At 40.0% G+C, this 13,785-nt stretch overlaps 1 protein-coding gene across 1 annotated transcript in view; it reads right to left on the reverse strand.

Annotated features, from left to right (window-relative positions):
• hmcn1 (hemicentin 1) overlaps positions 1 to 13,785 on the reverse strand; it is a 361,968-nt gene that overhangs the window by 83,284 nt on the left and 264,899 nt on the right. Inside the window, 5 exon segments of the mRNA XM_052011513.1 lie at positions 4,033 to 4,146; positions 6,155 to 6,316; positions 6,549 to 6,645; positions 7,266 to 7,453; positions 10,290 to 10,403. Of these exon segments, the coding sequence (XP_051867473.1) occupies positions 4,033 to 4,146; positions 6,155 to 6,316; positions 6,549 to 6,645; positions 7,266 to 7,453; positions 10,290 to 10,403 (675 nt within the window).

Raw genomic sequence — 13,785 nt, forward strand, 5'->3', positions numbered from 1 at the left:
TGGGCCCACCCTTTGTACACTACAAGAATGAGAAGAGATCTTATTAAAAATATGAGGTTCTGAAAGACTGATACAATAGACTGGAGAATCTAAAACCTGGACCAGGGGATCAGCCATGTATTACAGATGTGGCAAGAAATTTCTTTGAAGAGTTTTATTTCCCAGTTGCTGCATTCTCATTAAACATGACAATTCAGAACCTTGAAAATATATGAATATGCTGATAGATTAGATGGCATATGTTAATTTCCCCACTAGGATAGCCTACAGCAGGTAGACCAGATGGAACTAATGGGCTATTTAAAACACTTTACAATCTGCAAGAACATTTATACAGTTTTCAGTTCAGGAATGTGTGTTAAATAAAGACTGTCCATGGTGCAACATATTAAATTAAACCATATTCCATGTTCACAGAGGAGGAATAAACGTGAAAACAAAGAGTTGGTCCATATATGGACAATGTCTCAAAATGCATTCCTGTAAGTGTTCTGTCAGTGTGCAGATGATAGAATTACAACCACTTACCTTAACGGCACCTCTGATAATTAACAACTTTTATTATTTAGAATGTGTACTTCCAAATTAATGATGTTTATTTAAACTGGGGCAGGCCTCCTAACAAGAGTTGGAATTGAGCCAGTCGCATGCAGATTGTCAACAGTTTGTAAAAAGAGCAAATCTAACTACACTTCATTATTTTGGCTCCAGAGCCAGATAGATTATATTCTATTACTGGCTGATATTAAAACCATAAGGTGTTATTTCTGCTTTCCAAACCAGACTTGTGGGATAGTTGTCATTATAATGCTTGTGTGGGCCATAAAGTAAAATGAAAATTCTATTTAAAAATGTAGATATTCCAGTGACTCAGTGACAAAATGTCTTTGTTAAACTCAGCAGCAAAATACACATCTAAAGTCACCAAAGTTCCATTCTCTATAAGAAGCCACAATGAAGCAACTAATTTAATGTATTATTTATGTAGATACATTTACAAATAAGAGAATATATCAGTACTTATCAAAACTTGATTAAAAAATGAGCAAAAATTTGACAATATTTTGCATGATTGAAAAATCATTGAAACTAATTGCTGGCCAAACTGATAGATTTTTATTTGCAATAGTTATCATTTAGGCTTCAGTCTTCCTAGTTATAGCAGATAATTGGAAGTTTGAGTGTATTAAAATGAAACTGTATATGTTATTAATTCAAAATCAATTAACCAAACTTCACTTAATATGAAAAGTAGGTTCAACAAATATTTAGTTGAGTTTGATTCCACTGGTTCATAATACCATGGTTGTAATCAGTGACAAAGGAAATTAGGCAAATCAAAATTGATGGTTAGATTGGATTGTTGGGTTTAAAGGTTAAGTGGGATAAAAGAAAGATTAAAGGAAACAGGTTTTAAACAGGTCCAATATAATAGATAGATAAACTTCCTGCTGAATTTTGTAGTTTCAAGTCTAATCGACAAATTCAAATGTCTTGATTACTATTATCCATCTGCATCGCAAAAGCAGAATAAGTTTGCTTACAACTTCTGGCATATTATGAATGGGAACATTGTTTCTCAGAAATAACAGATATTTTACAGTGATATTTTGCATTAGCAATTGCAAGGCAACAAAATATTAGCTTGTCAGATGAAAGTAATTTACTTACAAAAAGCTTAAAGCTACTAATAATACATGAAGTGCAACTTTTGCCAGTTATACAAACAATGAGCTATTTTAGATTGGCTGTCCTTTATACATGGCTTGTAATAAAGACCGATGGCAATCGAGCTTTTACTTTTAAAGGAATTTAACTCAAGATATTAATACCCATATTCGCTCTTTATGACAAAGCTTTTCAAAGTGGGACTGCCATCAGCCACTCTAATAGTACGGTATTCCCAACTAATTTTTCAAAACTGGAGTTCCTTACACATCCACGATGGGAACACTGCACCAAGAGTTTGTCCTCTGAACCTGTTCAACCCATCACTTTTTTCTTTGCTAAACTGTACCTCAGTTCCATTTACCAGCTTGTTCTACCCAGGGATGCCAGAAATCTTTCCAAACAAACATCTATTGGAGTCAATATTGTTCAATTAACTCGGCATCTGGACTTTTGGGAAAGGGAGTTTCAGATTCCATTCCAAAATGGCCGAGCTGTAAAAGGTCCAAGCTGCAATGTTCCCTTAATCAGAACTCTCCCGGAGAGGCAAGAGTTGAAAAATCGTTATATGCAAAAGATTAGAATGCAGCTTCGTTTTCAATACTTCTCCTTTTATCAGAATTCCAGAACTTGTTTGCAGCCAGTGTTCACCATTCTGGGAATAATTGCATGAAACGTATTGAGACTCACAGGTTCAATGCTCTAACTGGGACGGTTGGCTGAAAATCAGCTGGGCCTGTAGCATTACACCTCCACCCATTTCCATCTTTATAATAATTATCTGCTATTGTGTATCTAGATGCCAGAAACATACTCCACCCATCCATTAGACATAACTGTAGGTACAACCTTCTGCAGGCAAGAGTAATGTCTCGGGACAAAATTCATAGCTGGTTTCAGGAAGAACTTGGGGAAATTCCTTCTGACTCCCAAAAACAATTAAGCAAGTCTCACAAACAGTGAATTACACAGACCATCACAACCCTAGTATCACAGACACTGGATATCAATTTATTCTGTTTGCCAAAGATGCATCTGTCATCCCTTCATTCTGTGATTCAGTTTAGCTAATCCTTTGAGGATATTAAATGTGTCAATAAGGTCATCTCTTTCCAATGTAAACGTTTGTGCCAGAACAAATTTCCTTTCCTCATAGTTAGGGTACACAATTCCATTTGTGAATTTATCAAAGCATCTGAAAGATACACAACATTTGAAGTATTTTGCATACAATTTGAAACTACACAATGCAGGCATGTTTGGGATTCCCTTTGTTTAAACCAAAACCTTTGAAACAAATTTATTGTCTGTTTTCAATTGATTTACAGAAAATTACAGCAAATGATCTTTTCATCTACAAGCTTACTGATCATGCATCCAAATCATTCACTTATATCACAAACAGCAAGGATCCCAGCACTGACGAGTGGAATACCACTCGTCACTGGATCCAACCACATATACAACCTTCTACTATCACCCTCTGTCTTCTATTTCCAAACCAATTTTGGATCCATTTTAGCAATTTGCTCTGGATCCCATGAGCCCTAGCCTTTTGGACAGGTCTGCCATGTGGGACCTTGTCAAAGTCCTTATTGAAGTCCATGTAAACCACATCTACTGCACTGCCCCATTAATACACTTGGTTTTCTCTACAGATTGGTTAGACAGGGCGTGCCTTTGACAAAGTCATGCTGGCTACCTCCAGTTAGTCCCTGCCTTTCCAAGTGATCAATAATACTGGCCCTCAGAATCTTTTTCCAATAACTTCCCCAGTACAAATGTTAGGCTCATGGGGCTGTAATTACCAGGTTTTTCCTGCTGCCCTTCTTGAAAAGGGGGACCACCTTTGACCAGGAACCTCATTGTTGGCCAGTGAAGATCTAAAAATCTCAGCCAGAGCCCCAGTAAATCTCTTTTCTTGTCTCCCATAGCAGCCTGGGATAAATCTCATCTGGCTCTGGGGATTTTAAGCTTGCTAAGCCTCCTGTTCATTTATGAAGACTTGCACTTGACTTTCACCCTTCACTGAATCCTCCAGCTACAAAGTCTGTTTCCTTTGAGAATACCAGTGAAACGTATTCATTTAGGACCTCACCTATACCTTCTGGCTCCACGCACAGATTGCCCCTGTTGTTCCTAATGGGCCCTGGTGTTTCCCTGAAACAATAATTTCTAGATCAACTCTTCATTTTCACAGACTTTGCTTCATTCATTTTACCTTTGAATGATATTTCATATGGGCAGTACTGTTTCCTGTGCAGTATCACATGTTTCTCATGAAAACTTTAAAAATTATTATTGCTGCCTTTCATCTCTTTGGTCGCAGTACACCTAATTCTGATTGTCATGATGTATACTAACCATAAACTGTGAGGTAAATCTGCTTTTCAGCTTCTCCTGCTTGATTCATGGCCAAGCACGTGTATTTTCCTCCATCTGAGAGCTTAGCCCGAGGCAACTGAACAGTCCGGCCTCCTGTGAGACAACAGGATTTCAAAATCAGAAACAGATTCCACTGTTCATCAAACTGGAGGAACTGCAGGATGGATTCTGTGGCTATTATACACATTTATGTCAATGAAAAGCCACAGGAGCAAGAAAAACACCTCCCCCATTCCCACCCACTTTCTGCAATAAACCAGAATCTATAAATTCTGAAAAGTAAAAGTGCTATGCACTTGTGCGAATGCATATCAGTTCCTGCTCAGTACTTTTATATATCTGAACGCAACTGTGCTCATCTAATATTGCTGGCTTGAGTTTAATTATCTTTTATACCCAATTTCTTAAATCTGTGTAATTAGTACTGCACCTTGTCCAGTTGGTTTGCCACAAATATAATTTTTGTGTCCTAGTATCATGGAAATTTTATGTGAAGGTTGTAGTTGGCTTTGACGTATAATTTAGATCATTTTTCAATATTTTCCTTTTTTTTTCAGATAAGGGAGAAACATTTAGAGGACCTCCTGAATGGAATGCCCAGGGCAAATGGGAGCAATGGGCTGGATGAGTACACTTAATCCATGACAAAATCATTAAAACTTGTATAAATGACACCGAAGGCAAGGATCTCTGGAAGAGAACTTTGATAATAGCAAGGTAATAGCAGGCTGTAGTCTCTGAGTTCTAAAAAGGATCATTGCCCTATCAAAATGTCAGGCATGCAGTGCTTTCTGTGAACCAACATCATCTGTCCAAAATCTCCATGGCAATTTCCTTTCTTATTTGTTCTGTCTCCCATTTTGCCATCTGCTGTTATTTGTCATTTTTCATTTTGGAGCATGATGTAGCTTTGACTGTAGTTTCTCTCCAATGCTCCAGAATTTTGCTTCTTTAAAGGAAAGCAGCAAGCAGCACTTTTACTTATTCCAGTCAGTTTGTTAAAGTAGCACAATGACCATTTTTACTGGGAAAGTGATTCACAATGAGGCTTGCAATAAATTAAGTGCCAACACTCATCAGAATTGCAACAGTGTTTGTGAGCATTGTCAGGCAAAGTTAGTTTCAGGAGGGAAAAAACACAGCCATTAGATTGTTCAAAACCTCAAGTATTAGATGGAGCAGTAAATACAAGAGCAGGGAGGTTAAGCTCCAACTTCACAAAATATTGTGCAGATCTCAGCTGGAGTACCACGTGCAGTTCTGGTCACCACACTACAGGAAAGATGTGATAGCGTGGGAAAGGGTGCAGAGGAGATTCACCAGGATGTTGTCTGGGATAGAGAAATTTAGTTATGAGAGACTGGAGAGGCTGTCTGTTTTTCCTGGAGTGGAGGAGGTTAGAAGGGGACATGATTGAGGAATGTAAAATTGTGAGGGGTATAGATAGGGGAGACTGCAGGAAACTTTTCCCCAGGATTTTGGGTAAGGGGTAGAGATTTAGAGGGGATCCTTCTTCCCAGAGAGTGGAATACACAACCTGAGAAGGTGATGTAAGCACAGTCGCTGACAGCATTTCAAAGGTGTCTAGTATTTGAGTAGCCTAGGCATTGATGGCTACAGATCCAACGCTGGAAGATGGGATGAATATGGATGGGTGCCCACTGGTTGGTGTGGAAGTGGTGGGCCAGATGGTCTGTATGTGTTCCCCTGTGACTCTATTATGAATTCCATTCATGATGTTAGATATGAGCAATGATGTACAATGGAATATCAAGTGGGTTAGCCCCTACCTCTTCAACATGGATAAATACCATCCCCACTCTGATAGCTAAATTATATTTCTAGAAAACATTGCTCAATCCCTGCCTGTCAGCGGGGCTGGGTTTCCCTTGAATAATAGTTATTGACAAACACCAAAGAATTCATGTGCATTATAAATGTGGAGGCTAATTTGCAGGAATGCACAGCATGTTGAGTAGAATGCCAGACACGAGTAACAGTGGTAAGAGCATTCTATTCCTGTGTCAGCAACAGGACCAACTAATTTGTTTATTAATTAAAGATTCAAAAGGAAATCCCACAAAATGAATCAGATTCCTACCAGGCAAAATAAGAACATTGGTGTTGGAATGTAGAGGTTTCCCATCCTTGAGCCAGTTGAGGCTGGGTGGTGGAAAAGCTGTGGCTTCGCACGTCAAAGAGAAGAAGTTATTTATCACAACAGTCATGTTTTCTGGGTTGACGCCCATGATACTGGGAGGCACTATGAAACAAAGTGAATTTCAGTTATATTTTTAAGGTTTTCTTTATGAAATAAAAAGAGATAACATAGATCAGAATGTTAAATGTCAGAGCCCAAGTTAGTCTTAGGTGATTACTTGCACTGTTTCCATGGTATTTGTGGTAATGCAAAATATTTTAGAAAACTTTTCTTGGGGCTTCTGATTTTCTCAGTGCCACACATGACATTGCTGTTAAATAATGACATCACTCACCATGGACATTTAAATTGAAGTATTTTTCGCTATTTCCAGCTATGTTTTCTGCAACACAAATATATCTGCCTGTATCTGACACTTGAGCATTGAGAATCTGTTGGTAAGAGTAATAACTTAATCAGTCAGACCTTAATAACTTGTGCAATAACACAGAAATGTCCAAACAATGTAAATGCCATTCATCTTTACAAATTACTTTGTACAGTAGGCAGTCACATTAGTCTTCAGCAACGTGTATGATAATTAATACTCTGTCCGACTACTTATCTTTCAATTTTCTCCCCTTTCATTCAAAAGGAGATAACTCATAGTGAGGTATGTTTCCAAGGTACTAGAAATCTTTATGGTGACTGGCAGCAGACTAATGAATTGTGAAAGGTATTTTGGACAAACTTTATCATGTTGTAAAATGGTACTTATATTAATGTACCTTCCAACTTTAACCCTGCGTGTACTTTCCCTCCCTAACTTGGGTACGCAGGCTGATATGAAATGGTATTGCAGCTCAAGCAAAGAACTAAGTCAGGAAACTTGGTACATTATGTCTATGGCGTTCAACTCCACATTGAAAAATGTACCAACCCTTTGAATCTTGTGGGGATGACTCTGCTCTCTGAACAGTGAATCCGGTGAAAATATTGAGAAAAATAAATTCTTGATTAGGAATGAACAATTTTAACAATGCCCTCCCATCAGACAAAAGATTAACAACACCTGAAGAGTTCGTCCATTGGACAGGAGTTTGTAGGGACCATTTGCTCCTAACTGCTGTCCATCCTTGAGCCAGGAGATTTTGGGAGTGGGTGTTCCACTGACCATGCAGTCCAACATGGCAGTCTTATTAACCAGCACAATGACTTCTTCAGGTAAATCATTGTCAGCCCGTTTAATAGTAGGAGGAGCTGGGTGGAAAAGCACAATGAAGAGAGCAATTGATCAGCAATATCCTTTTGAACTCTTTGTTTGTAGCAATTAAAATTCAAGTTTACACAGCCTTACATAAATTACGGGTGGTACTCAGTTCCCATGACAGAAGTTCTTGACATTGTAAAGATTGAGCAGGGCTAATCAAATTTTGGTAAAGCAATTGGAATTTCTAATAACCAGGAAAATAGCACCCTTTCAATTGCTGGCAGTGTGTTTGGTTTATTCATTACTGTGTACATTCTGCCAGGCACATAACTTGTATTGATGATTGTGACCACAAGAGAGATGAGGGGGGAAGAGATTCACTCACTATTTTTAAAATACATTGGCCGAGAAATTGGATGATACAGCACCACATTTGTATATGCTAGTAGGAATTAATTAAAAAAATTATTGCAAAGGCAAATTGTGGACCTACCAACAGCTTCACAAGGTCCACAGTTTTTCTCCATTCAGTCCATAACAGACCTGACCTGTTGTCTGTGACTTTAATTCTCCATCCCACTGCCAGTCTAACCCCTGTACTTGGCTTTTCACACTGTTCCAACAAAGCCCAAAGAAGCCCGAGGAACAGCACTTCCTCTTCTAACTTTGCATATTATCCCCTTCATGATTTTACAGCGAATTCAACAATTTCAGAGAAGCAACCTTTCCAGTTTGTTTGAAAACTGGCCAGTTCTGATGAAAGGTTATCAATCTGTTGTGTTAATTTTGTTTTTCTCTCTCCACAGACGCTGCCTGACCTGCTGGGCACTTACACTGCAGATGCAAGAAACCTGAAATAAAAGCAGTAAACCTGCTTTTACTTTAGGTTTCTTGCATCTGCAGTGTTTTGATTTTCACAGTTCCCTTTCTCTTTATGTCTCCTCAAGATAGATCAGCTGTGACTGACAAGCCTTTGCTACTCTCTTGCAGTCAATACCACCATCACTTGTAATTTTCAGTGTCTTTTGGTCTGTACCCTTGCATAGACTTCCCCTCTGTTCTATCACCTTCTCAACTTATTGAGTTATAGAGTCATACAGCATAGAAACAGGCCCTTCAGTCCAACTGGTCCATTGTGACCAAGATTCCCATCCAAGCTAAGTCCCACTTGCCCGCATTTGGCCCATATCCCTCTGAACACGTACCTATCAATGTACCTGTCCTAGTGCCTTTTAAGTGTTGTTAATGTACTTTCTCGACCACTTCTGCTGACATCTCATTCCAGATATCCACCATCCTCTGTGTAAAAACTTGCTCCTCAGGTTCCTATTAAACCTCTCCCCCTCACTCTAAACCTATGTACTCTAGTCCTTGATTCCCCAACCCTGGGAAAGACTGAATGCATTCACCCTATCTTTGTCCCTCATGATTTTATACACTGTTAACCACTGAAAACATGTTTGATTCCTAACTTTTCTCAGTTCTGATGAAAGGTCATCAAATGATGTGGCCTGACCTGTGGAGTATCTCCAACTTTTTCTGTATTTGTTCAAGTTTCCAGCATCCTCAGTCTTCTGCTTTCTACAATACTCCTTTCCAAATCCCCCGTGGGTTTGACCACGAAACACGCAAAAGAGCCCATCAACAGATAGCATGGGCCTCTCATGCAGAAGCAGGCCTTCCCCAATGCATATGTGGTCAGCTTCATTGTAACCCAAAAGGGACCTTCCAGAGAAGGAGCCATGTCGTGGAGTACTGCACTGGGGACCTGCCTCAGGTAGGTTCCCTAGAAAACAGACAACTGCTCTGCCCAGGACTTCAAGAAACTGTAGAGAGTTGTGGACACAGCCCAGCGCATTACTGAAACCAGCCTCCCCTCCTTGGACACTGTCTTTACCTCTCGCTGTCTTGGTGAAGCAGCCAGCATAATCAAAGACCCCACCCACCCGGATCATTCTCTCTTCTCTCCTCTTCCATCAGGTAGAAGATACAGGTGCCTGAGGGCACATACCACCAGACTTAAGGACAGCCTCTACCCCACTGTGATAAGACTATCGAACGGTTCCCTTATATGATGAGATGGACTCTGACCTCACGCTCTAACTTGTTGTTACCTTGCACCTTATTGCACTGCACTTTCTCTGTAGCTGTGACACTTTACTCTGTACTGTTATTGTTATTACCTGTACTACATCAATGCACTCTGTACTAACCCAATGTAACTGCACTGTGTAATGAATTGACCTGTACGATTGGTATGCAAGACAAGTTTTTCACTGTACCTCGGTACAAGTGACAATAATAAACCAATACCAATACCACTGCAGTAGTTCTCTATGACAGACCTATACCTGGAATCCACAAAAGGAGCATGACCTTGGGCTCCAGCACTCTGCATCTCAAATGAATCTTGGCTTGAATCCTCCCCCTCTGTCACCCAACCTTCAGGACTTGCCCTACCATTCTCCCCATCTTCAATCTGCTGTCCTACCATCACTCAGCACACAGTGGCCAACTGCACTCTCCCCCATTCTACAGTCCATATGACCCTGGTTTTTCCCAATCCCCTGACTGGAACTGAATTCACCCTCCACCTCCAACCCTCACCCTCTCCATCCATTCCAAAAACCTCCTTCCTGCCACCCCAGCGGCCTGGGCCCATGGTTTACCTGGTTTCCTTTATTTACTCTGCCATCATGGAACAAGCAAAGGAAAGACCCTGGTGATTGCAAGACATATTCCAGTGCAAGGCACTTTAGGCCTCATGCACTGCAGAGTCTTCAAACGATAGACCATAAAACAAAGTGTTAAAGTGCCATTAGAAATGTGAGTTGAGCATGATTGTGTGGTGAAATTGCTTTACTTGGCTGCATCTATGATACTCACTCATAACCTTCAGTTCATACTGAATAGAATCTTCGCCTGCTTCATTCATTGCCACACATGTGTATCTCCCAGCATCCTCAACTTGTGCTCTGGGTATCTGTAGCACGCGTCCTCCTAATGGGTAACAAGCACAAATTGATGTTATTGAACACAGAGGCTTTAAGGATATGCCTCCTTTTGTCAAATATGAGAACACTAGTAGGAATTCAATTTCAGTTATAAGCCGCAATATCAGCTCATGTTTTATGAAGACCAATAGATCGCCTGTGATGTTGTTCACAGGTATTCTGCATTCTGAAAGCACGCTTTTCGTAAATACCACTCCCACTCCCCCTATTTCTCTCTCTGTTCACTCTCCCATGTGGCATTAGGGGATGGAGTTTAAAAAGGTATTAATATAAATCAGAAACTAATTACATTTGAAAGTTTCTCAAGGTTGGCAAGTGTGTAGCTATTCTTTGGGGAGATACAAGATTATCTCATTGTAAGAAGAGATAACTAGGGATGAACATGACTCATTTATTTTGCTTTTCTTAGACTGTGCAGTTGTAATGAATTGACATTTTACAGAAAGGATGAGAACTTTGCTGAAAGGTATAATCAAACCAACGTTCTCAACTTTAGCCAAGCAAGAAGACCTTGCATTTCTGTAGCAACTTTCATGGTCTCCAGATGTCCACCATTGCCTGCAGAACAGGTATTCCCCAGTGATATTTCCAGTGCATTAAATGCCAAAATGACAATTTTTTTGCTTCAGTGAAGTCAATGTTAATAGGTATTAACAGTAGAACTAAAATTATATTAAATCAAGACTGCAAGGTATCAACACAAAATCACACTAAGGGCCTTGGTTTTCAGCTGTTGTGCAATTCCAGCAGGTTCGGAAAACAAATGAAGCTGTAGATGCTGGAATCTGAAATAAAAACAAAAGAACTCAGCTAGTCAAGCAGCATCTGTGGAAGGAGGGAAGGAGAGACCAGTTAACATTTTAGGTCTGGGACCCTGCCCAGTATGGCTTTGCAGCGACATTCATAATACTGCTCCCACAAAGAAGTATCCCTCAAAAATTCCATGGTGACGGGCTTTACCTCCATTTTAGGCCAACTCCCTGGCCTTTATGGAGGACTTCACCAGAAAGGGAACTCAAGGTTGGCTGCAGCAGATCTTGGTGGCCTTGTACAGTAAGCCGTTGGCAGAGGCCTCTTTTGATTGCATCCTTTTTTGTACTTGCAATATTTTAATACCCCTTCTGCCATCCAAGCAATACTGCATGTCTGGCCATTGAGTCCACTGTTGCTGTGGTACAAATAATGTTGATTATACAGACTGATATTTCTATAATTTCAGACTATTACAATACATCCATTGGAAGAGGTGGACAATACTTTGTACTCCTGCACGAGAGCTCAAATATGGACAAAGAGAAAGCCCTGAACATTGTCCTGGTCACAACTGTGGGCTGACACAACATAACTGGACAAGGAGGTGCAAATGGTGGCTTGTGTTCAGGATCAAGTCATATAACAGAGGTTGCCAGCATCTACAGTAAAGGCAGGAGAACCTCAGTATAAAACTGTGTAGCATGGAATAGTGTCTGCAAGGAGTTGGTAGGATTAGGAGGATGAAAATAGCTCCATTGGGAAACTGTGGTAAAAAATGGAAATAACTTCAGTGCCAATACAAATAGGACATGTGTATGGTGAAGAAGGGAGACAAATTGAAATAAGAAGACACGGGAGGGGGAGGATGGGACTGCAGGAATATCATTGGCAAAAGAAGACAATCCGATTAAATTGAGAAAGATTGGGACAATAAGAAGTGGGAGAAGCAATGAGAATGTAAAAATGTCAGGAAGTTCTGAACCATCCTCAGTAAACAAAAAGGGAAGGAAATGATGTCTGATTATTTTAAAAAGTCAGTCTGAGAAAAAACTTTAACAGCTATGCGGTAATATCAATGGCCTCTAGTTATCCCTCAGTGCTTCACAACAACACTTGAGAAGTGTAGATGTTGAGAGGGACATGGGTGTTCTTGCATATGAATCATTTAAAGTTAATGTAGAGTAAGTGATTAAGAAAGGATAAGTGGCTTGTTGGCCTTTATTGGAGAAGGATTTGAGTACAAGGGTAAAAATACCTCACTGAAATTATACAGGGATCTGGTGAAAACACACCTGGAATACTGTGTACGGTCTGATCTCCCCACTGGAAGGAAGATATATTTGCGCCAGAGGGAGTGCAACAAAGGTCCACCAGACTGATTCTTGAGATGGGAGGCTGGGGGTGTGGGGTGGGGGTGAGGGGGGAAGTGGAGAGAGGGTGGAATATAAACAGAGTTTAAGCAGGCTGGGCATATACTTTCTAGACTAGAAGAATGGAAGATGATCTCATTGAAACATATAATATTTTAAAAGGGATTGCCAGGGTTAATGCAAAGATGATGCTTCCCCTGGATGGGGTGTCTAAAACTGTAAATAAGGGGTCAGCTAATCAGAATGAGATGCAAAGAAATTTCTTTATCCAGAGGGTTATGAATATTCAGAACTCTTGAGCCCAGGGGCTGTGAAGGCTGTCACCGAGTTTGATAGAATTTTTTTGACAGTAGGGAAATCAAGGTGTATGGGGTTAATGCAGGAAAGTAATGCTAATTAAAAGATCAGCATTATCTTATTGAATGGGAGTAGGTACGAGGAGCTAATACCTTCTCTCGTCACTATTGTAATATGAATAAATAGGGCTTCATAAACAGAAATTAAACACATGATCAAATGATGCGATAGTAATTTTAGTTATAAGATGTGCTGGAATACTGAATGAAAAGACCTATAAAGTCTATAAAATCGGGAAATTTTTAGTTGATGCGAAAGGTCAGTTCCTCTTAAAGAACAGAAGAATGTCCAAGTATTTAGGATGGTAAAAAAGGAGAGGACCACTAAAAGAGGAAAGTATCAGAAAATTGCTAAACAAAAATGTCACTGATACAGAAGGTTTGAAATGCTGAAATGCACAGTCAGATGAGAGGATGATCTGGCCAAAAGGCAAACCACATGAAGGTCTAGGCCACAACAGAGATGCTTGTTCACTGAAATCTGCTTTCCATCTCGTATCTGGAGGGGACCACCCTGTGTGCAGGAAATACAGCAAACAAAATTGAAGGAAATGCTTGTAAATTGCAACCTCATACAAGAGAGCTTGTCACTTCAGATAATGAAGTGAGGGGGGGTGACTGAATGTCAATACAACTTCTGTGGTTTCATGGGAAGGTGTAGCAGATACTTCGGTAGATACAGGAGAACAGAGTGGGAAAAAGTAGGGGACAGTCTCAGCAGAAAACACAGAGAGGAGGAGAAGTGTGCTTGGAAGCAGCAATAGTAAGGAGAACCCACAGCAATTCCCATGGGTCATCATACGGCAACTAACAAGTGCTGGAATCTGTTTAGTAAAAATCACACGAATTCAAGATTTACCCTTGTGGTGATAGAATTTGTTTCCTGTAG

This window comes from Pristis pectinata, chromosome 3 (assembly GCF_009764475.1).
Source record: "Pristis pectinata isolate sPriPec2 chromosome 3, sPriPec2.1.pri, whole genome shotgun sequence".
Classification (NCBI taxonomy): domain Eukaryota; kingdom Metazoa; phylum Chordata; class Chondrichthyes; order Rhinopristiformes; family Pristidae; genus Pristis; species Pristis pectinata.